Genomic DNA, 26088 nt, shown 5'->3' on the forward strand with positions numbered 1-26088 from the left:
ATTAGAAATTTTTTCCTTTGCCCTCATTTATGAATTGTTTATAAATTTAACCTTTGAAGGTATTTTTTAATGTGCTGGCCATTGATAAAATTTTTTTTCGAAAAAAATTTTATCCTACATTAGATATATATATATATATATACACGCACACCATATACACGATGTCCATCCTACACTCTCTTTGTCTATTCAGCTATCTCCTCTCTCCATTTATCTGTATGTGTGTGTGTGTGTGTATATATATATATATATATATATATATATATATATATTTATAGTTGTTGTTTAATGTACACAATATATAGTGATGAACTACTAATAGTTTCATACATTGAAGATATTATCTAAGCAGGTTTTAAACAGTATCTCCAAGTAATCAGGCTCTGAGAACATGGTCTAAAGAAGTTAAAAACCCAGATAATAGAGCAAGAGAATTCACAAGACGAAATGAGATGAAGGTGGATGGATAAAGGGGGGAATGTGAATTGAAAAAAATGAAAGAGAAGAGTTATGTCCCCTCTCGCCATATAGTCATAAAGCTAGTTGATGTAGAATCAACAGAAGAGGTCTAAAATCTGCAATGCAGCTGTTAAATCTGCAAAGGATGGTGTTCTCCAGTTTGCTAAAAGAAACTTGTCCACGTAATTGCATTTGCAGAAAATTTCTGATCTGGAATTCAGGCTAACCACATATGGTGTTTGAAGGCCAACAACTCCATACCACACACAATGAAGAGGAAAGTTATAGAAAAGTCCATGCTATAAGCTAATAGATAAAAGAAGATGCAAGTTATGAGTAGCAGAAAGATTGCATATTTTTTTTAGATCTAAGAATTCTACAGCACTGTTGAATTCCAGATCAGAAATTTTCAACACGTGCAAACATATGGACAAGTTTCTATTGGGGAATTGGAGAACACTACCCTCTCCAGGTTTAGCAGCTGTATCACAGACTTTAGATACTATCTGTTGATTCTACAACATCAAGTCTTATGACTCTACTGTCAATGAGGACAAACTCTAATTCTTCATTTTTTTTTTCTGCTGTTTTTCACCCTTTGACCTTCCCCATCCATCTTCATCTTGTCTTTTCTCATTATTTCTGTTGTTCTATTGTCTTGATTTGTAACTCATATAGGCCACATGCTCAGAGCTGGAGAGGTTACTTGGACACATCAGGTGTGATTTAAAACCCACCTTGATAATATCTTCAATCTATGAAACTATTTATAGCTCATATATGCTGTGTATATTAAATAATATTTATCTCTCACCAGATGGAGTACATTTATAGTTGAGGTTACCTTAACAAAAAGTATATATATACACACATACATACATATATATATATATATATATATATATATATATATATATATATATATAATTATAATAAAGCGTTATTTGCAACAAGTTGCTTAAACCACATACCGAAAATATTAGAAATAGCAGCCAAATAGGTTACCATTACTATTACTACAAAAATAAGCATTTCTAGATTTATGGGAAATATTATGTTGATAGGGAAATGAATTTTTGATTCTAATCCAGAAACGATCGTCCATTATTGATCCAAAGTAGACTGTGTGATTTCGTTGTCTTCCTTCTTTTTACCATATACGGGTTACAAATACTGTTGTTTGTGGAGACTTATTTTTGTAGTAATAGTAATGGTAACCTATTTGGCTGCTATTTATAATATTTTCTGTATGTGGTTTAAGCAACTTGTTGCAAATAACCCTTTATTATAATTATATATAATTTTTACCGAATATGGTCCTTTCCATACCGAAAGACTACTAGGTGAAATTTATTAATTTTATTAAATTAATTATATTTCACCCTTTATATGTATATATATATATGTATATATGTATATATACATATATATACATATATATATATATATACATACATATATATACATACATATTGTTTAAATATTTCTGATTAGTTATTAAAATATTACAATTAACCTGAAGATTGACTGTAACCATAATTCGAATTATTAATTGAATTTAAATTATTGTTATTCGAATTGGTTACTGGTATGAAACGATCGTAGTGTTTTTACTATTTATCTTATATTAAACTTTTAATACTTTTTGATAGTTATATAATTTACAAAAAAAAATGAAATAATAATATATATATATATTTAAAATTTATAAGTTTAAATAATTTTTTAAATTTTAACTTTAATTTAAATATTTTAATTTGGAATTTTATATTTTATATTTTTTATATTTTTTAAATTAATTTTTCTCTATGTATTGGCTTATGATTTTCACTGTTTGATTTGCCTAATAGTGGTTTTATCTCTAATTTAATATAATATACATACATATATATACATACATACATATATATATATATATATATATATGTATATATATATATATGTATGTATGTATGTATGTATATGTCTATGTATGTATGTATGTATGTATGTATATATATAAATATATACAAATAATTTGTGTCTGTACATATCATAATCTGCATGAAAATGCAAGAAGTATTTTTTTAATGCATTTTACAGAGAAGAAAAAGAGCAATTTATACGTAATTGAGTTTGTATAAGGGCTATGTCTATGCATGCATGTTGTGTGTCTGTCGTGTATGTATGCATGTAAATGTAGTATATGTTGTGTGTATTGTGTGCGTATTGGTTAACCTGTGAAAGGCAAGGAGAGAGAGAGAGGGACTTCAATGCGTCTGTTACAGACCCAACAATATGTAACACATAGACTATTCATTATAATTTGTATTACAATCTGTAAATGTTTTATTTTTAAAATAAACTTGATTTTTTAAATATTTTAAATGTATTTCATTATAATTTTTAATGTTTTAAAATCAGTAAACATACTGATCTCAAATTTTGGCACAACGCCAGCAATTTAGTAGGACATGAATTTATTATTTTTACTGTAGCTTGAGTTGGTTGTTCCAGATAGACGCTAACCCGCTAAGGTTAGCATTATCTATAACTAGCAGTATCACCCGGCGTTGCTCGGGTTTGTAAGGGAAATAACTATATAAGCATTTTTAGAGAGTTACTTCCCTTATATAAAACCGAGCGAAAAATGGATTAAAAATGCGGAAAAATGATGGTAAATTTTTTTTAAAATTGTAGACTCATCGTAGATGCGCGCTAATACCCAGAAGGGCTCGATATGAATCACGACTATAAGATACCCGCTTTTGGTTAAACTGCACCGCAAAATGTGGGAGTAGTTAGGAATCTAAATCGAAGGGGACAGACACACACACAGCTACAGTTTTATATATAAAGATAAAATGACTTAAAGGCGGGGAGCTGGCAGAAACGTTAGCACGCTGGGCGAAATGCGTAGCTGTATTTCATCTGTCGTTACGTTCCGAGTTCAAATTCCGCCGAGATCGACTTTGCCTTTCATCCTTTCGGGGTCGATAAATTAAGTACCAGTTACGCACTGAGGTTGATGTAATCGACTTAATCCCTTTGTCTGTCTTGTTTGTCCCCTCTGTGTTTAGCCCCTTGTGGGTAGTAAAGAAATATATAATAGAACGACTTTGGATGGGGAGGTAACTCAGTGCATGGTTGATTTAAATTAGGGAGGGGAGGTAAGTCACTACACGCCACTAATTTGGTAGATTGGATTGCTAATTCTTTGGCGCGTTCCAAAATTAAAGGTTCAGTCAGTTTCGGTAAAGACATTGAACCATCCACTTCATACTTTACAACTGCTCTTCTATTCATTTTTAATAGAGCATGGAATTATAACTTGGAGCAACTTTAGTAATTATGGCTATCAAGACAAATTTATTTTAACAACTTTGAGGCAGTAAAGATTGTTTGCCAACATAACATGGCAGTCCTGGTTTAGGACTAATGTTGCTGTAATTTAGCCCCGGGAAACATCGTCTCCTGCTGGCTATACGACACGATCTGTCCTTATATTTTCGAACAAGGGAATCTAGCATCCCAACCCAGCTCAAAACAATCTTTATGTCTCTGCATGTGTCCTCCACTACCACTTTATTTAGACTAAGCTCTTCAAAGTAGTGCTCCAGTATGGCCGCAGTCGTATAACTGAAGCAAAAAAAAGAAACAGAAAAAAGAGAGTGCAATGAATTGGACCTTTGACAGTGAAATATGAGCTGGCAGAAACGTTAGCACGCCGGGCGAAATGCGTAGCCGTATTTCGTCTGTCGTTACGTTCTGAGTTCAAATTCCGCCAAGGTCGACTTTGCCGTTCATCCTTTCGGGGTCGATTAAATAAGTACCAGTTACACACTGGGATCAATGTAATCGACTTAATACCTATGTCTGTCCTTGTTTGTCCCCTCTGTGTTTAGCCCCTTGTGGGTAGTAAAGAAATAGATATTTAGGACTATAGCCTCATTGTAGGACCACAGTATAATGTGCCAAATTTTTTACCAGTTTGACCTGTTCTCAAGTGCATTCAGCCATTTAAGTACTCTATATTCATCATCATCATCATCTAACGTCCATTTTTCATGCTGGCATGGGTTGAACGGTTCGACTGGGGTCTGGAAAGCCAGGAGGCTGCACCAGGCCCCAATCTGGTCTGGCAGTGTTTCTACAGCTGGATGCCTTTCCTAATGCCAACCCTTCCGAGAGTATAGTGGGTGCTTTTTTTACATGCCACCGGCACAGGGGCCAGAGGTGCTGGCATCAACCATGATTGGATGGTGCTTTCTATGTGCCACCGGCACAGAAGCCAGACAAAGCGGCACAAATATTTTAGCCAGTTGACCAATATTCTTTTGACTCAAGCATTCATGTTCTGTGATTACCAATTCCAAAATTTGACCATTTCCCCAATTAACTGGGTTTTTTCTGTGGTCATTACATGATGGAATTTTGGCCAAAGCCCTGTCAATTTAGTAATTCAAGATCTCTGCAATTATTAATCATGAAATAATTTATTGAACATAAAGATTTTATTAACTCTTTACCATTTAATTCGGCCATATCCAGCCCAAATATTCTACCTGTTTTATGTTAATATTGACCAGATCCAACTCCTCACACCTACCCCACAATGTCATGCTAGAAGTAAACAAGCACACCACTGTAATCTTGAAGCTATGAGATAATGAATAATTAATTCAAAACGACGTGAATAAATATGCATAACATTTGATGGAGTAATTTGAATGCTGAAGGGTTAAATATAAGCAAATAGAATTGAAATAAGGTGCAGGAGTGGCTGTGTGGTAAGTAGCTTGCTAACTAACCATATGGTTCCGGGTTCAGTCCCACTGCGTGGCATCTTGGGCAAGTGTCTTCTGCTATAGCCCCAGACCGACCAATGCCTTGTGAGTGGATTTGGTAGACGGAAACTGAAAGAATCCTGTCGTATATATGTATATATATATGTATGTGTGTCTGTGTTTGTCCCCCTAGCATTGCTTGACAACCGATGCTGGTGTGTTTACGTCCCTGTCACTTAGCGGTTCAGCAAAAGAGACCGATAGAATAAGTACTGGGCTTACAAAGAAAATGTCCCGGGGTCGATTTGCTCGACTAAAGGCGGTGCTCCAGCATGGCCGCAGTCAAATGACTGAAACAAGTAAAAGAGTAAAGAGTAAAAGAGTAAGTAAAAATAAGGACAAATATAAACAAAATGTAAGGGCAATATGTCAGGTTTTGTTTTAATAACATTAATTACAAGAAACAAAAAGAAAAATGGGGTTTTTGTGTGTAAAACAACAGTTAGAATTGGAGGGAAGATGGTAACAGACAATCCAAGTATTTGACATTGAGAGAAATAACTTCCTTATGCAAATATATATATATATGTACACATAAACATAATTTATGTAAGACATATTAACATAATTTATGTAAATATTAGTATAGTCTGTACATGATAACACACACACACACACACAGACTCAATATAAAGGAATTTCATAGTTTAAAACTTCATGTTAAAACTTAAAGAGTGTTCAAAAGAGAAGGGGGTGGGGGCTCACAATTTGGGGTATTTTTTAAATTTGACATCATCTCTGATATAACTGAGGTCAACTGCTTTGAGGGGTGGGAGTTAATTATGAAATCTATATCTTACAGTTTTACCTGTAGGATATGATGCCTTCTTGAATTTATCACCATTGTATGATGAGCTGTGTGAACCATTAGACCAAAGGCACACAAATAAAGAATCTTGTCTTTGAGTAGTAATTCTGTCAGGTAAAGTCAGCTGTTCCTTTCGAAGTTCCATATTTTCTTTCAGCTGATCCTAATAAAACAGTGAGAAAATTAAAGAATTTCTACAGGTGTTAGCTGTAAAATGTCTCATTGTGGAGTCTAATTGGAAAAAACAAACAAACAATTAATGGAATTTAATTGTGTTCATTATGGACATAACATAAAACTGTACAAGAGGTGAGATATGAACCAGGTGAGCTCCACATTGATAAAAACATTTGGAAATTTCCATTTATTGGATATATATATATATATGTCATGTAGATAGATACAGGTATTAGATAAGTGTGTGTGTGTGTGTGTGTGTGAGTGTGTGTGTGTATATATATATATATATATATATATATATATATATATATATACAGTGGCCGACTGGCCAGGTTGCCAGCTTGCCCAATGGCAAGTGGGCCCCTGTGCCATTAGAACCCATATATGGAGGACCCATGTTAAGGGGCCCATCCTCTCAAGTTTGAGAATTTTTTATTCACTCCTGGAAGAATGTCTTAATTATTTCAGCCTGGCTGTGTTTGTAGACAGTTGAAAATAATACTTTTAACAAAAAAAAAAATTCAATGATAACATTGTAGTTGTGAGTGGGCCCCCTTAGTTTCCTAACAACCAATATTTTTAGACCCAGTCTGCCACTGCATATATATATATATATATTGCACACACACACATATATACATTTGGTTGACCAAAAAGTTGTAACTCCTATCTACTAATGAAACATGTGTAACTTGAAATTAAAAATATGTCAAATTTTTAGTCTTCTGTTATATGTGTGTGTATGTAGTGGACTGTTCTGTGATGCTAAGATTAACAAAAAAAAAGTATTCCATCTCGTGGGAGATGAATATTATTTAATAAGCACAGTATGTTTTTATTAGTCTCATGTGATGAGAGCATGCCACACAATATTCTTTGACATGTCTGGTTCTTTCTGTTTTCTGGTTTTCAACTGTCTACCTTTCATATCTACTTCTTTCTCATCTTTTTTTGCTCTTTTTCTTATTCCATTGACCCATTTTTAGTTTGTTATGCCACGTGGGCAGTGCCTGAAGATTGCACAGAGTCAGCAGGCAGCTTAAAAAATACTGTCTGACATGCTCTCATCACATGAGACTAATAGTAGCACATAAAAAAATATATATTGTATTTATTAAATAACATATATGTATGTACATGTTGTGTATATATATAACAACAGTGAACATAGCCTGGTTGTCAAAAATGACCAATACTGTCCAATATCAAAGCCTCACGAATAGTCACAGCCAGATGGCTGAAACCAATCAAAAGATATAAATATGTAACTTCCACAAACAGACAAAAAAAAAATGTTTAATTACACATGCATACACATGGACAGATATAAAGACGCATACATATTTACATAACCTCACATCCATGTTCATGTAGATAAATCAATTGTAAAAAAATTAGTTCGTATAAAATTTTAAGGCAGACAAAATAGAATTAATTTCATAAAAACATTATTTCACAGGAGAAAAAAATTAAACTGGAATAAATTTTAACCCTTTAGTATTTAAACCGGCCATATCCGGCCAAAATAGTTAATCTGTTTTATGTTCAAACTGACCAGATCCAGGCTCTCACACCTACCCTACAATGCTATTCTACATTAAGTAATTACACCATCAAGATCTTGAAGATATGAGACAATGCATGATTAATTCAAATCAATGTGAATCAATAAGCATTATGTTTGATAGAATAATCTGAACACTAAAGGGTTAAACTAAGGAAGAATTTCTATGCTTTCGAAAATACTAATAACAGCAACCCTTTCTAGTATAATCATAACACCTGGAATTTTTTAGGGGAGAGGGTTGGTTGATTACATCAGTCTCAGTACACAACTGGTACTTATTTTATCAATCCCGGAAGGGTGAGAAGCAAAGTCAACCTTGGCAAAATTTGAACTCAGAATGTAAAACCTGAAGAAAAGCTGGAAAGCATTTTGACCATTGTGCTTACGATTCTACCAGCTTGCCACCTAAATAATAATAATAATCTTTTCTACTCTAGGCACAAAGCCTGAAATTTTGGGGGAGGTGGGCAGTCGATTAGATTGGCCCCAGTACACAACTGTTACTTAATTTATAGGCCCTCCCCGAAAAGATGAAAGGCAAAGTCAACCTCAGCGGAATTTGAACTCACAAGGTAAGCATTTCGCTTGGCGTGCTAACGTTTCAGCCAGCTTGCTATTAGGCACAAAGCCTGAAGTTTGGGTGGGTGGGGTTAGTAAATTACATCGACCCCAGTGCTCAACTGGTACTTATTTTATCGACTCCAAAAGGATGAAAGGCAAAGTTAACTTTGGAGGAATTTGAACTCAGAACATAAAGATGGGTGAAATGCCATTTTGCCCAGCGTCCTAATGAATCTGCCAGGCTCACTGCCTTTTATTATAGTAATAATAAAAATCCTTTTTACTAAAGGCAAAAAGCCGGAAATTTCGTGGAAGGGGATTAGTCGATTACATCAACCCCAGTGTTTCCCCGATACTTAATTTATCGACCCCCAAAAGGATGAAAAGCAAAGTCGACCTCAGTGGAATTTGAACTCAGAACACAGTGACAGGTGAAATACCACTGGGCATTTTGCCCAGCATGCTAACGATTCTGCCAGCTCGCCACCTTAGTAACCCTTTCTAATATAGATACAAGGCCTGAAAATTTGAAGGAGGGGACTAGTCAATTACATCGACCCCAGTGTTCAACTGGTACTTATTTTATCGACCCTGAAAGGACGAAAAGCAAAGTTGATCTTGCTGGAATTTGAACGCAGAACCTAAGGACATATGAAATGCCGCTATGCATTTCGTCCAGTGTGTTAATGATTCTGCCAGCTCAATGCCTTTAATAACAATAATAATAATAATAATAATAATAATAATAATGATGATGATGATAATAATTGTTTCAAATGTAGATGCGTTGCCAGAAATTTTGGGAGGAGGATGCTGGTTGATGAAATTGGCTCCAGTATGTGACAGGTACTTTATTTTATTGAAAGAATGAGAAGGAAAAATTGATGTTGGTGGAACTTGAACTCAGAACATCAAGAACCAGGACAGTTAATACGACAAAGCATTTTGTCCAATGTTCTGATGATTCTGCCAAGTCCATTGTCCGGTCTAACAACAACAACAACAATAATCATAATATTTTCTAATATAAGCAAAATCAAAATCAAAATCGAAATTGATCAACATCAATGGAAATTGCAGCTGTGATACCAGTGCCGGTGGTACGTAAGAAAACCATCCGAACGTGGCCGTTGCCAGCGCTGCCCCAATTGGCCTCATGCCGGTGCCACGTAAAAAGCACCATCCGATCATGGCTGTTTGACAGCCTCGTTTGGCACGTAAAAGCACCCACTACACTCACGGAGTGGTTGGCGTTAGGAAGGGCATCCAGCTGTAGAAACATTGCGAGATCAGACTGGGCCTGGTGCAGCCTTCTGGCTTCCCAGACCCCAGTTGAACCATCCAACCCATGCTAGCATGGAAAGCGGATGCTAAATGATGATGATGATGATGAAGCAGACAGTCAGAAACCTGGAGAAGAGAAACTTTACCTAGAGTCTTGGAGAAAGTAGAATTGATTGAAATAATTCAGCAGTTAAAAATCACATATTCCTTCTTTTACAGGTTTCTGCCAATGGATTATAGCCATGCTTGGATGGATACTACTTTCCGGGGATTTTACAGGATCATACCATCCTCAACCCCACCAGGGCTTATTTCAGTCTGCTACTTATTTTATCAATCCCTATTTGATGAACCACTAAGTTATGGGACAGAAGCGACAATATCAGTTTATGATATTGGCTTTCACAAAATTAAAACATACATACATATATACATACATGCATACATATAAAACCATATTATATGCTCAACCCTTAACACCCATAAGAGAGAGCACTGCCAAAAAGTTCTCTGGTTTGCCATCCTATGTGAAAAGCTGCATACCATAGCTATAGTAAAATATTCAATAGGCTTAACTTACAAGACCCTGGACAAAGACAGGATGCTCATATAAGGATGCAGATATAGAGTTTACAGTGAGTGCCCAGTGAATGGTCAATACAATATAGAAGCTATGGTCTGCAAAGCAGGAGTGGTGTTGTCCAATGAAAATGGAGCGACACATATACAGAAATTGGTCAGGTCAATGAAGGGCCCCTTTAAGGTGAAACTGTGAATCATTACATAACCTGTTTTAGAATCCAAGACAGGTGCAATGTTACAACAGCTGGCAATTATATAGGGTGATTAAAAAAAGCAGCGCTGTACAAAATCAAGTGGAAATTGCCAAAACACCTAGGACCATATCTGAATGGAAGTAGGTGTTGCAAGCTTTGCTTGGTAGACAGAATCTTTCTAAAAAAAAGTACATACAATCCAGGGGTTTTCCTGAACTCCAAAGAGAGATATTTGGATAGTACCTTCATGAGCAGAAATTCTTTTTAGCAATGTGGTCATGTTCATTTTGGGATTTTTGGACTAGAGAATGACTTATTCACACACACAGACACACACAATCAACCATAGCTAATATGGTTCCAGGGGAAATAAATCTTTGTCACAGATGATGTTATAATGTTTCACAAAGGTTCATTCAAGTTCTTTTTACCAACACCAAACCAGCTAGGATTTATATATACCTTCTGCATCAAAAAAGGCTGTGCATTTCCAGCTAACCTATCAGAAGGATCATAAATATTACCAAGTGTAGTAGTAGCTGGTGCAAAATCAACAGTAAAATTATGACCAGTCATATATCATAACCAGTAATACAATGCTTAAAGATATAAAAATATAGCAACTCTATTTCTCCATTTCTTTACTATCTTACAGCAGAAGATTGTCTTGGTGTCAGTTGATAGAAGAGAGAGTGATGAAAGAAAACCAGAATGAGAGGGTGACAGAAGGTTGAGAAAAGGAAGAAAAGTAGAGGGATAGATGTGAATGGATGATAGGGGAGAGAGAGAGAGAGAGAGAGAGAGAGAGAGAGAGAGTGAAAGAAGAAAGATCATGAGAGAAGGAGAATTAGACAGTTACATGACGGTTGTTGGTAAGTAGGTTGGATAGAAACATCATGAGTGATGTAGTGAGGGAGAGAGAGAATGTTTGGAAGGAGAGAAGGTGATAGATGAGGGAGTACTAGAAATAGAAGAATGATGACTAATGTCAAAGGGTGGTAGTAAGAGGAGTAACTTAATACAGAGGGAGAGAGAGAAATGGTAAGGAGCCACACTGACAGAGGAAAGGGATAAGAGTGATAAAAAAATAATAAAGAGAAGGAATGGATACTTTATAGGATTACATGGATATATGAGGTGCTTTCCAAATGGTTTGAGACTTCTTTAGGAGAGGCAGTTGTAATTGTCCAAGATAATTATAATTTTAAATAATTATAATTGTCAGATAATTATAATCGTCCAGGAGATAATTATAATTTTAGTGTATCATTACTATACATTTAATAAGCTGACTTGCCAACTTTTGTTATTCCAGATTGAAGGGAGAGGGCCGTAACAACACTTTGAATACATCCTGCTAAACACTGCTTGCTACAGCTGCCTAGTTTATAGAATACAGTTGGGGAGTGAAGACAATATGGAAGCTCACCACGCAATGAAGTTTCGTGTTAAACTGGGCAGAAACACTACAGAAAGCCATGAAGTGCTCCGGGTTGCTTGTTGATTAACTTGTGTGAGCTGAGCGATCGCTTTCAGCTAGCACACAAGGTTCAAGGATGGTAGAGAGGAGGTGAGAGATGATGAGGTGTGGGAGGGAGAGGGATATTAGAATATCAGAACTGGGTGAGAAAATTGGTAATTTTCTGGATGAAGACTGTTGTGTGTCTATAAAGACAATAAGCATACAGTTTGGAAATGATGCGCCAGCTGTACACCAGCTGAACATACATGAAATTTGAGTAAAGTTTGTTCCTAGGGTGCTTACTGACGAGCAGAAGGAAATACGCATTGGTGACAGCAGGGAGATGGTTGGGCTCATTGTCTCCAATCCAAGACTACGTGAGTCTCTGGTGGCAAAAGCTAGATCTACTGTTGTGTTCTAGAGACCAAAAAGTGCCCAATGGAAGCATCCTGGCTCTCCTAGACCCAAGATGGCCAGGCAAAGCAAGTCCACTAGGAAACTCATGATGACCTCTCCCACTTTTTTTGACAGCAAGGACATCATCTACATTCACTGGGCTCTTTCTGGCCAGACGGTCAACAAAGAGAACTTGTGGAAATTTTAACCCTTTAGTATTTAAACCGGCCATATCCAGCCAAAATATTTAACCTGTTTATGTTCAAACTGACCAGATCCAGGCTCTCACACCTACCCTACAATGTTATTCTACATTTACACCATCAAGATCTTGAAGATATGAGATAATGCATGATTAATTCAAATCAATGTGAATCAATAAGCATTACGTTTGATAGAATAATCTGAACACTAAAGGGTTAAGGGAGTTCAAAAAGAGATTTTGTCGCAAAAGGCCAGAGCTCTTCCACTCAGGTCAGAGGCATTGGCACCTAGACAAAGCACCAATCCATGATCCTGTCATGGTAACCAACTATTTGACAGAGATGGACATCAAAACTGTCCTTCACTGTTCTTACAGACCAGGACCTTGCACCTTGTGGCTTTTGGTTGGTTCCCAAGGTGAACGAGAACATCAGGAGCAGTCCTTTTCAAAACATCAAGAAGATGAAGGAGGCTGAGACAAGGGTCCTGAATACCTTCACTTCTGAGGACTTCCATGGACCCTTCATGAAGTGGATGGTGTGTGCTACAACAAGTAAAATGAAGTCAAAGAGTCCTACTTTGAAGGAGATTAGTGTTTGGTACATCTTTGAAAATAATGTCTCTCATGGAAACGTCTCAAAACTTCTGGAATGAACCTTGTATATATATATATGTGTGTGTGTGTGTGTGTGTATATGCATAAATATATATAATTGTGTGTGTAATGTATGTATCACTTTATGTAATATGTCTGTAAGGCCCTATATATGTATATATATGCAAATATGAATGTATGCATATGTATGTACACACACGTGTATGTGTGCATGTTTATAAACGCACACACACACACAGTTACATGCTCACACATTATTACATGTACACACACACACTAATGTATAGAAAGCTGTATCTTTCTTAATCACATAATTCAAGATGGAGACAGGCAAGAACTCTTTGAATATTTTCACAGACCTGTCTTTTATCTTCTTTTGTTAAATTGTTTTTCAGTTTTTGCTTTTTTTGATTCTCTTAAAATCTCTCCTTCTTCTAAGACAATACTGCTACAAGATTGGTGAAGTTTTCTTGAAGCACCAGATGTTTAGAAGAAGAATATTCTCAGGGTTAATTTCCAAAAAAATGGGGGAGAAAAAGCAATAATTGAAGAAAAAAAATGATTAAAGAAGTAAACAAAAACAAGTTTATTATTTTTTTTTTGTGATATTTTCCAAAAGGAAAAGAAATTTTTTATAGTTTTCTTTGAAAGAAAATTTTGGTTGCTTGTTTTTTGTTTTGTTTTGTTTTTCAAATGTTGTAGTTAAAAAAACAACAACAAAAGCCAATAGAAGGTTCTGGTGAAAAAACAAAAAAACAAAGCAAAAACCGATGATGTTGAATCAAAAATTTGTTTCTCACAATCCAAGTTGATCCAACAGCAACACTAATGCAGCCAATATCAGAATGGTGCCGAATACGATAATTACTAATCCAGTTTCCATTCGTACGTAGTAACCTGTAAGAGACAGAAGAGGTCAAATAACATTGGTTAAGTGATCAGGTTTTGATAATATATAAGAAAGCATTTATTACAAGAAGGAAGTCTGTGGAATGGTCACTTTTGGGAAATTTCAGCCTGACAGCTGATCATTACAGAACAATGGCAAGGTGAATTAAGAGTCAATGGGATAATTTAATATGACTGCTAGGCAAAATGCTTAACGGTATTTCATCCATCTTCACATTCTGAGTTCAGCTGTTTTGAATTTGCTGCAGGAAGTTGTCTATATTTGTGGTGGTGGGGTGAGGGGGCGCTAGGAATGTGGCCTGGGTGCCAAGGGGGGTAGCAGCCTGAAAAAGTTTGGGAACTACTAGGTTAGACAGCTTGACTAGAAGTGGTAAGCCAGGGAGCTGCACCAACTTCCAATTTGATTTGGCAAGGTTCCAATGGCTGGAAGCCTTTCCTAATGCCAACCATTCCAAGAGTGTAATGAATGTTTTTATACATGATGCAAACTCGCAAAGATTTTCTGAAAAATTCCCAAAAATAAAATGATATGGCACACTTAAAGCAGAATTCCACCTAATTAATTAACTCATTAACTGATAAACACTAACCGATGAAAGAAACCTGTCCTGTTTCAAGAAAGAATGGTAAAGGCGCAGGAGTGGCTGTGTGGTAAGTAGCTTGCTAACCAACCACATGGTTCCGGGTTCAGTCCCACTGCGTGGCATCTTGGGCAAGTGTCTTCTGCTATAGCCCTGGGCCAACCAATGCCTTGTGAGTGGATTTGGTAGACGGAAACTGAAAGAAGCCCGTCGTATATATGTATATATATATATATATATATATATATATATAATATATATATATATATATTATATATATATATATCCCTCTCTCTCTCTTTCGGAGAGGCACTGAGCAGCTATATGCACACATACACACACGGCAGTAACTCCCGCCTACCGAATTCAATCACAAAGCTCCGGTCGGCTCGGAGCTATAGTGGAAGACACCTACCCAAAATGCCACGCAGTGGGACTGAACCCGAAACCATGTAGTTAGGAAGCAAGCTCCCTAACCACACAGCCATGCCCGCACCTAATATATATATGTGTGTGTGTGTGTGTATGTGTTTGTCTCCCTACCATTGCTTGACAACCGATGCTGATGTGTTTACGTCCCCGTCACTTAGCGGTTCGGCAAAAGAGGCCGATAGAATAAGTACTGGGCTTACAAAGAATAAGTCCCGGGGTCGATTTGCTCGACTAAAGGCGGTGCTCCAGCATGGCCGCAGTCAAATGACTGAAACAAGTAAAAGAGTAAAAGAGGGAGTAATTAAATAACTCATTAACTGATAAACAAACTGATGAAAGAAACCTATCCCCTATTCAAGAAAGAATGGTAAAGGAAAAGAAAAAAAACAAAAAAACAGAAGTAGTTTTAAGGTACTGACCTGTATGTGGTTTGTGTATCTGTACGATGTGGTCAGGGGAAATACTAAGGAGCTGGAAATCATGGGCACCGGTCACAGCACGCATTGATTTAGAAACTGGTAGGAATTCAACACCGGTGATGAATATTCTGTGGGATTCTTGGACGTGGTATAATCTCTGCAATGGAATAAAGGACAGGTGACTGAATTGGGAGATTTGTTGACACACACACACACAGACATGCACACACAACCCTACCACAATAATTACTTAAAGATCATGCAAAACTATGTGTAAGCACGAATATATATCTTATTGCAAAGAAATTATTTTCTTTCCAGCTTTCTCACTCTGTCTGTCTGTCTCTCTTTCTCTCTAAATATATGTATATATATATATATATATACATAATATATTTGTGGATTGCCAAGGCTACCAATGGTTTCATGTAGCAAAGGAGACAAGTAACAATGTTCCCATGTGACCGGCTTGGTAACTGTTATAAGATTTTCTCTCCACATGAAACCATTGGTAGTCATGTTAACCCACAAATAAAGAATACTTATCCACCAATGCTGTGGAGAAATACTCATTCTCACTATTCGCTATTAGCATGTGTGTGTGTGTGTATGTGTGTATATATATATATATATATATATAAATATATAATTTATTATCTCCCCTTCTTTCTAGCTCTCCTGTCTGACCACTCTGTCTGGCATTCGCCATGATAGACACTAGCCACTAAACCTGTTTTATTTTCTCTCTCTGTTTATTTCTGTGTTCCTTTCTGTTGAAGAGCGTAGGCTCGAAATGTAAAAGACTTTCTCACCTTCCCAAGTGTTAAACTAATACATCTGTTTGTTGTTTACACACCTGCCTTCTTATTTTTTTGTAAATTCTCACTATATATACACATATATACACACACACACACACACAGTGATAGACTGATACGATGAATAGAGACAAATACAGACACCACACACTTCAATACATTGCTATAGATTCATACACAGGACACACAGACAGACATTGAACCAGAACTGAATGGTCTACGGTACCTGGAGACTAAAAGAGATGTAAACACTGATGCTGCCTGAAATACTGCCAACCCCCAGGTAATCGCCGTCATCACTGAAATGAAACAAAGAAGAATATTAACGAATCATGTGAAGGTGGTGAGCTGGCAGAGTCGTTAGCACACCGGGCAAAATGCTTAGCGACATTTTGTCTGCCTTATGTTCAGAGTTCAAATTCCACCGATGTCAACTTTGCCTTTCATCCTTTCATAGTTGATAAAATAAGTACCAGTTACACACTGGGGTCGGTGTAATCAATTCATCCCCCTCCCTCAAAATTGCTGGCCTTGTACCAAAATGTGAAACCAATATTAATGAATTATGGATTATAGTAGGCCATTAATAACACCTGACAGGTGTTTAGTGACAGCCAGAAGCTGGGATGTCTTTATCTATGATTAGTTACTTGGTGAATTCACAAGTTACTTGGCAACACTAAAGGTTGCTTGTCAACCTTGCAAGTTGCTTCTCAACTGCAAAGGTTTCTTAGCAACCTTACAGGTTACTCAGCTACCACACAGGTTACTTGGCAACTTCACCAGTGCCAGTATTGTAATAATAGCACCTTCTACCCATATTAAAATGGTTGGCATTAGGATGAGCAACAAGCCATAGAAAACATGTCAAAGCTTGTCAAACCATCTAACCCATGCCAGCATGGAAAATGGACGTTAAATGATGTTGATGAAGTTGTCTGTTATGTCTTCAGGGGTTTTGAATATCTCATCACCAATAATGATATGATGACACTGGGGAGGGGGGTGCACAAGGGTGTAGGAATAGTATTACCCAAATAAATACTTGGATATGGTTATCTAGAATAATCTTTTGCAGAATTAATATGTTCACACAGAATGTACTCTGTACTACGCCCAATGTAGGTACAATATGAAACTAACACAGTAATCTAATATGAATGAGCAATGCTATCAACTGTATAAACTGTCAACTACCCGCTGTAAACTGCCTGCTGTCAGCTGCTCACTGTCAAGTACTCGCTGTCAGCTGCTCACTGTCAACTGCCTGCTGTCAACTGCTCATTGTCAACTGCCTACTGTCAACTGCCCACTATCAACTGCCTGCTGTCAACTGTTCACTGTCAACTGCTCATTGTCAATTGCCTGCTGTCAACTGTTCACTGTCAACTGCCCACTGTCAACTGCTCATTGTCAATTGCCTACTGTCAACTGCCCACTATCAACTGCCTGCTGTCAACTGTTCACTGTCAACTGCTCATTGTCAATTGCCTGCTGTCAACTGTTCACTGTCAACTGCCCACTGTCAACTGCTCATTGTCAATTGCCCACTATCAACTGCTTGCTGTCAACTGCCCGCTTTCAACCCATTTCTTCATTTTTCTGAAATGCATTAGGCCACTTTTGGTCATGTGGAGGTGGTCAGAATCCTTCCACAACAATGTCCAACACAGTGTTGGTTTGTTTATGTTCCCATAACCCAGCAGTTTGTCACAAAGAGGCTGACAGAATAAATATTAGACTTAAATAAGTATTGGGGTCAATTCATTCAACTAAAACCTTTCGTGGTGGTGCCCCAGTATGGCCACAGTCCAATGACTGAAACAAGTAAAAGAATAAAAAGAAAATAAGGAGTTCAAGGGGTTTGCAGTGGGAACCACTTTTACAGTTGAGTGGACCGAGTCAATGACAGTGAGTCCAATGTTTGATGCCAGTGGAAGTATTTGAACCATAAACCATTTGATTACTGTTTAACCCTAAGTTGGCTCTGATCAGGCAGACCTATAATCAAACATGTTTCAGCCATGACCATCCTGCCTTTTCGTTTCTGGAATAATGTACAGCAGACTAAATTAGCTAATGTGTTCTATTTCTATGAGAGGGTGTGGTTTGAAGGAGATTTAGCTTCTATTTTTAGCAAGTCAAATGCCCCCAAGATGGTTCATAACTGTACAAATTTATCAATCATGCTTTCATATCCCTCAACATTATACTCTACTCAGTTGAGGGGACTTTGTCTCGTGGGTCCTTGGTGACCTCACAATAGCTGGTGCCATGAAAAAAAAAAAACTTCCAGTACACTCTCTGCAGTGGTTGGCATCAGGAAGGGCATCCAGCTGTAGAAACCATGCGAGAACACACATAGGAGCTTAGCACAACCCTCTAGCTTGTCTGTTTATGTTGAGGTGTCCAACCAATGCCAGCATGGAAAAGAAGAATACTAACTGATAATGATGATGACGACAATGATGATGATGATGATGATATTGGTGTTTTGGAATAAACCTTACAAAAGGTGGGTTGTTTGTTTTGGATGAAAGTATGAGCTGAATTTTTTACTTGCAGAAATTGTTACCATTCTTGAGATTTGGGTCAAGATTATAATTAAATTACTAATTTATTATAATTAAAAATAACTGCAATTAAAAAAAAAGGTTCTTAATAATAATAATAATAATAATAATAATTCTTTCTAATTTTTGGCACAAGGCCAGCAAAGTTGTGTGGAGAGGATAAGTCGATTACATCAACCCCTGCATTCAACTGGTATTTATTTTATCAATTTCTGAAAGGATGACAGGCTAAGTCAACTTTGGCAGAATTTGAACAGAGAAGATAAAGCTAGTAGAAATGTTTAAGGTTGTTAGTAACAATGATCATAATTGAAATATTCTAACAAATAATGGTTTGTAGGGTAGGTGTGAGAGGCTGGATCTGGCCAGTTTCAACATGAAACAGGGTGAATAATTTGGCCAGATTTGGTCAGTTTAAATGCTAAAGAGTTAATGTAGTTCTCAGGGAGATCCAGCATGATGCAGATTTGAATTACAGGTATAACTCATTTTTGTCATGTTAATATTCTGGTTAATGATGTTTATAATGTAAATGAGATTCTAATCAATAATGATCATTAATCAGTAGAAACAAGATACTGATGACATTTATACCTAGCAAAGCACCACCTGTGTTCCTCACCTGTGCTCCAACATGCAATTTTACATTACACATCTTAACACATCATACAGTATTTCTTCCTTCCCTTAAATCTCCCACATGTCTTGCTACCATGTAGGATCATGCTAATTCACTTTTCATCCAGAAAGTGTAAACCCTATGTGGCCAACAGTGATAACACGTGTGCTGTTGGTGATTTCTTCTTCTTCTCATTCTTTCGACTTTTCTTTTTCTCCTTTCTGACGAAGAGCTATGCTCGAAAAGTTAAGCTCTCTCCTTTCACTGAGTGTCAATCAAATACACTTCCTGTGCACATCCTCAAACTTATTGTTTTCCTTTTTTTTTAATATTCTATTCATTTATTTGAATTGACTATATATATATATATATATATATACACACACACACATACATAAATACATGGGATTCTTTCAGTTTCCGTCTACCAAATCCACTCACAAGGCTATGGTTGGCCTGGAGTTATAGTAGAAAACAGTTGCCTGAGATGCCATCCAGTGAGACTGAACCTGGAACCATGTGGCAGGGAAGCAAACTTCTTATGGCACAGCTATGCCTGCACCTGTATGTACATGTATAATGCATATTTTGCCAGTGTCATGCGAATGGCAAGGGTAGCCAGTGGCACATAAAAAGCATCCATTACACTCCTGGAGTGGTTGGCGCTAAGAAGGACATTCAGCCATAGAAACCTTGCCAAATCAGATTAGAACCTGGTGCAGCCCTCCGTCTCACCAGTTCCAGTCAAATCATTTAACCCATGCCAGCATGGAAAGTGGAAGTTAAGTGATGATGATGATGATGATGATATATTTTTCCTTTCACAAATTAGAATTCGAAGCAGTGACAGGTGATGAAGACCTTTGGCGATATATCATGGTTGGGTAGACCTGTCAAGCCAAGCGAGACCGTAGTCATGGCTGATGCCAGTGTCAATGGCACTGTGTGGGTGGCGTGTAAAAAAACACCCACTACACTCTTGGAGTGGTTGGCATTATGAAGGGCATCCAGCCATAGAGATCTTGCCAAATCAGAGTGGAATCTGGTGTGGCTTCCTGACTTACCAGTTCTAGTCAAACCGTCTAACCCAGTGCTTCCCAACGATTTTGCACTCGCGACCCCTTACCCAAAAGCTTGAAACCCACGTGAACCCCTACAATCAGCAGAGCATAAAAAATGTAATTGATGAGTTGAAATTAATATTATCCCAAGCTGCTTCTAGCAAGGCTACACAATCCCCCTGCCAAGGCTTTGCAACTCCCCAAGGGGGTCAGGAACCACCGGTTGGGAACCCCTGGTCTAACCCACGCAGTATCGAAAGCGGATGTTAAATAATGCAGAAACATAAGCATTATATTTGACAGAGAAATGTGAATGCTGAAGGGTTTAACTATAAAACATCAAAAGAAACGGCAAACCCACAAAGAAGGCCAATTCCTTCCCTCCACTCCCACCCCACCAATTCTTTCCAATACCAATTGACAAAAGACACAGGGAATCTCTTACCTGACTGAAAGAGCTGATAAAACCTCGGTCCCCGTCTTCTTTATTTTGGCGCTGAACTCGGTGCCATCCCACTTGGCAATGTAGCAAGGAATTGGTTTGATGGCTCTCCGACTTGGGATGTTTAATGTGTAAAGGTTGTATTTGTTTTTATTTCCCTCGACACAACCAAATCTGAATGGACAAAGAAGAAAATAACAGTTAGAAACATTACTCTTTTGGTAGAATAATTAGTTGGTGGCCAATTGTGAGAGAGGGAGGCTGGGTGGATTAGTGTGTGTTTGTGTGTGGCTTGTAGATTTCTGTGTGAGTGTGTATACCTACTATATTAGAGTGTGTGTGTAGCTAGTATATTAGTGTGTGTGTGTGTGTGTTTTTGTCTGTGTGTGGCTTGTGGATTAATTTGTGTGTGTGTATATATACCTACTATATTAGTGAGTGTGTACCTACTACATTAGTGTCTGTGTCTGTGTGTATAGCTAGTATATTAGTGTGTGTGTAGGTGTGTGAGTGTGTTTGTATGTGGCTTGTAGATTAGTGTGTGTGCGTGTGTGAGTGTATGTGTGTATACCTACTATATTAATGTGTGTGTGTGTGTGTGGTGCGTATAGCTAGTATATTAGTGTGTGTGGTGTGTATACCTACTATATTAGTGTGTCTGTGTGTGGCTTGTAGATTAGTTTGTGTGTGTGTGTGTATAGCTAGTATATTAGTGTGTGTGTATGTTTGTCTGTGTGTGGCTGGTAGATTAGTTTGTGTGTGTGTGTATACCTACTATATAAGTGTCTGTGTGTGTGTATAGCTAATATATTAGTGTGTGTGTGTTTGTCTGTGTATGGCTTGTAGATTAGTTTGGGTGTGTATAGTTAGTATATTAGCATGTATGTGTAGGGAGGAGCTGATAGATTAGCATTCATATCTGGTATATTAGTCTGTGGCTGGTAGGTAAATGTATATATGTGTGCATATACATATTTTTAGAATACTGTAAAATAATCACACACAGACATATACACACACACACACATATATATATATATATATATATATATATATATATATATAAGTACACACACATATACAGACATATACATACACATGTACATATACACACATTTTTATGTTGCAAATGTCATGCACAACAACTGAAAGGAAAAAGACAACATAGAAGGGACAAGTTTTAACCTGTAAGCCAGGTAGGAATATAGATACACACACACACACACACACACATGTGCGCATGCACACACACATGTGCGCGTGCACACACACACACAGAGGCTTCTTTCAGTTGCCACTTTCCAAATCCTCTCACAAGACCTTGGTCAGACCTGGGGTTTAGAATAAGACTTTTGTCCAAAGTGCCACACAGTGGGACTGAAACCAGAACCATGTGGTTTGGAAGCAAACTACTCCCCCCCCCCGCCATCTTTGCCTATAAAACAACAAAACCAAAAATAACAACATTCTGCCATACTTACTCACAACATCGAAACCTATACTGCTCTTTGGTCTTGCAAGGCCAGTTTAATTTCGTGTGTTTTTTACCAGTTTTTGCATTCCATACGATTCCTAAATTGTCTTTGGACACTGTCACAACCTAAACAGCAAAAATAAATAGTCTTATGTGTAAAACATTGATTAATTAATTATTCATAGTTAACGAAAGGAAAAGAGAGTCGTGTCACAACATCTTTTCAGTCAAGCCCTGGGGGTGTCAATGTAATCAATTAGTCCCCTCCCTTGAAATTTCAGGCCTTGTGCCTATACTAGAAAGGGTTATTATCTCTATATATATAAACGGCAAAATGTCTGTGTGTGTGTCCTTTATACAAATCCACAATTTTTCAGTTAGAGGGCTCGCACTTTCTATGGTCATTCATAACTATCCAAGGGTGGTCGTGCACATCTTTACATTTCCCCAGTCACCCGGTAAAGCTATTGAAAAATCAATAGAAGTGACTTTCTTGTGAATTTTCTATCCAAAATCCAATCAAAATGCCCGAAACTTGATATGCCAATTGAGTGCCAATAGCTGTATGTGATTGGTCAGAGATTTGGACAGTACTCATGTGTATGTGTGCACGCACGCAGCTGTATATGAATGCACTAGCACTATGACCTGGTGTTGCTGGGTCATAGTGCTAGTTATCTATAATAACAGAAGCAAAATTCTGTCTGTCCATCTGGGACCCCTGTATCTCAGTCTATATTTGCTCTACATAGACATATTTTTACCTTTTTGGAATCAGGATGACTCCAGAGATTGAAAATCTGCCCTTCATTTGGTTCTGGAACATCCAGTATTGGGATCTGATTTAAAAGCATTTGGGTTGCTATTTCTAGCAAGTAAAGCTTGACTGATTCATCCCATCTTAATTGGCATTTGTCAGATGTCGTCAGAGATCAACGGGGAGATAAAAGACATTCACTTCATTACTCTTACGTCCAGATAAGAACTTTAGGACAAATTGGCCAACAGCTGGAATCCAACTTGGGACTGGAACAATAGAATGATTGCATTACAGAATTAATTCTCATCTGTCCTTAACTTCTGAGCAAACCCCACTGGAGCACATAGTCATTATACATGTATTATAGTCATGCTACTTAGCTTTTCTTAGTTTGGAGCCAAAGGCCCAATTAACGCTCTGCTTAAAAGTTCACACGGAGTGTGGCTTTTAAGCTAATTATTACTATATTAAAGCGGCAAGCTGGCAGAATCGTTAGCATGCCAGGCAGAATGTTTGGCGGCATTTCGTCCATCTCTACATTCTGATTTCAAATTCCATCAAGGACAACTTTGCCTTTCATCCTTTCGGGGCCAATTCAAAATAAGCACCAGTTGAACACCGAGGTGGATGTAAACACCTTAGCCCCTCCCTTGAAATTGCTGGCCCTGTGCCTTTAGTAGAAAAGATTATTATTATTATCATTATTATTATTATTATTACTACTAATAACAATACCAACAACAATACTACCATTAGTACATGGTTTTCCAAAGAGAAAGAATCCAACATTTATTTAGTTCTTACTTACCCACTTCCCTGAAGGACTAACGGCCAAGTCATCTATGTCTGATGAGTGGGCGCTGACTTCAAAGATTTTTTTTGATTCCTGATGCTGCAATGACAAATACAGACATGAGTAAAGTATTAACCTCTCTCCACCACCATCACCTCTCTTCAGCTTCTTACTCTTTCTCTCTCTCTCTCTTTCTCTTCTCTTTCTCCCTGTCAGCTCCATCCTGGTGCCTGTGACATATATACTCCCTCTGGATGGGATGCTACCCTGTCATAGGACATACTCGTTTTTGCCAGCTGGAGCAACATGAAATGAAGTGTTTTGCTCAAGAATACAATGCATCACCTAGTGCAGGAATTGAAACCGCAATCTTATGACCATGAGTCCAACACCCTAGCCACATCAGTTTCTTTCGTTTTATCAAAGTAGTTTGACTTCCTCATAATCTCTTTCTTTCTGTCTTTCTAACATGCATAATAAAGTATATCTGTGTATAAAGATACATGTGCATATAAACAGGCACAGGCGTGGCTATGTGGTAAGAAGTTTGCTTCCCAACCACATGGTTCTGGGATCAGTTCCACTGCGTGGCACTGTGGGCAAGTGTCTTCTGTTATAGCCCTTGGGGTCAACCAAAGTCTTGTGAGTGGATTTGGTAGACGGAAACTGAGAGAAGCCCATTGTGTATGTATATATATATAGATAGATAGATAGATAGATAGAGATAGATTGATTGATAGATAGATAGATAGATAGATAGACAGACACAGATAGAGATAGATAGATAAATAGATAGATAGATAGATAGATAGATAGATAGAGATAGATTGATTGATAGATAGATAGATAGATAGATAGACAGACACAGATAGAGATAGATAGATAAATAGATAGATAGATAGATAGATAGATAGATAGATAGATAGAGATAGATTGATTGATAGATAGATAGATAGAAATAGACAGAGATAGACAGATGGAGAAATAGATAGATATGCATATACATTATCTATACCCACACATATATTTATGCGCGTGTCTGTATTTACGTTTATACTGTTATGTACTATTACATCCCATTATGTTCTGCTCCTTAGTGGTTCAACAAACAGCCTCTGATAAAATTAAGTATTATAGTGAATTAAGTAGATGGGTCAAAGCCATTGGCTAAAACCCTTGCAAGCATTGCTCCAGCATGGCTACAGCATAATGAGCAAACTATTAAAAGAAGAAAACAGCTTATGAAGTTATCCTTACCATCCAACATCTCAAAATGCCATTATCGGAACCTGTGTAGAGTAGATTACCATCTGGACTAAATTTCACCACTTTCTGGAAATGATCCGAAACTTTGGTAGAGTTCTGGAATTTGCTGATCTTCTCAATGTCAAAATTTACCATTTTCTGTGGCCCATTCTTTACTGGTTCTTCTTTGTTGTCAGTCTGTTTTGTCCGCCGCTGTCTAACATCATTTGTGCTGGATTCTAGAAAATCAAATTAACACTTTAATTAAGGCAGTGGTAAACATGTGAGATAATTAAGTAAGAGGATAGGAAGGTAAGTGGGAAGATACATGAATAGACAAATGCAAAGATGGACAGGTATAATTATAACAGAGATAGGTATATATGCATATATATAGCAATTAAGGACAACTACTAATTAAGGACTACTACTAAGGCGTGTATGTAGAATGCCTCCTGGCATGTATGTATAATGCCCTCTATATATAAATATGCATATATATATATGTGTGTGTGTGTACATGGCTCAGTGGTTTGGGCTGTGTGTTCTGTTCTTGAGCAAGACATACTTTTTTTGTATTCTTTTATTTGTTTCAATCATTTGACTGTGGCCATGCTGGAGCACTGCCTTTAGTCGAGCAAATCGACCCCAGGACTTATTCTTTGTAAGCCTAGAACTTATTCTATTGGCCTCTCTTGCTGAACTGCTAAGTTACAAGGATGTAAAAACACCAGCATCAGTTGTCAAGCAATGTTGGGGGGGGGGACACAGACACACAAACATACATATATATACATATATACGACGGGCTTCTTTCAGTTTC

At 37.3% G+C, this 26088-nt stretch overlaps 1 protein-coding gene and 1 long non-coding RNA gene across 2 annotated transcripts in view; one reads left to right on the plus strand and one right to left on the minus strand.

The window, feature by feature from the left end:
- The first annotated feature begins 4887 nt into the window (after window positions 1-4887).
- LOC118767668 lies at window positions 4888-6332 on the plus strand. Its single transcript, XR_005003585.1, has 2 exons — window positions 4888-5209; window positions 5613-6332. It is a non-coding gene; the product is annotated as an uncharacterized LOC118767668 (long non-coding RNA).
- Window positions 5642-26088, minus strand: part of LOC115223382 (prolactin regulatory element-binding protein) — a 34940-nt gene continuing 14493 nt past the window's right edge. Inside the window, exons 3-10 of the mRNA XM_029793889.2 lie at window positions 25278-25504; window positions 24036-24119; window positions 22475-22593; window positions 20997-21167; window positions 16525-16597; window positions 15481-15637; window positions 13940-14036; window positions 5642-6256 (exon numbers count right to left, since the gene is read on the minus strand). Coding sequence (XP_029649749.1) covers window positions 6247-6256; window positions 13940-14036; window positions 15481-15637; window positions 16525-16597; window positions 20997-21167; window positions 22475-22593; window positions 24036-24119; window positions 25278-25504 — 938 coding nt within the window. The 3' untranslated portion in view covers window positions 5642-6246. The remainder of the gene's footprint in view (window positions 6257-13939; window positions 14037-15480; window positions 15638-16524; window positions 16598-20996; window positions 21168-22474; window positions 22594-24035; window positions 24120-25277; window positions 25505-26088) is intronic.

The sequence above is a fragment of the Octopus sinensis genome, linkage group LG23, assembly GCF_006345805.1.
Source record: "Octopus sinensis linkage group LG23, ASM634580v1, whole genome shotgun sequence".
NCBI classification, from domain to species: domain Eukaryota; kingdom Metazoa; phylum Mollusca; class Cephalopoda; order Octopoda; family Octopodidae; genus Octopus; species Octopus sinensis.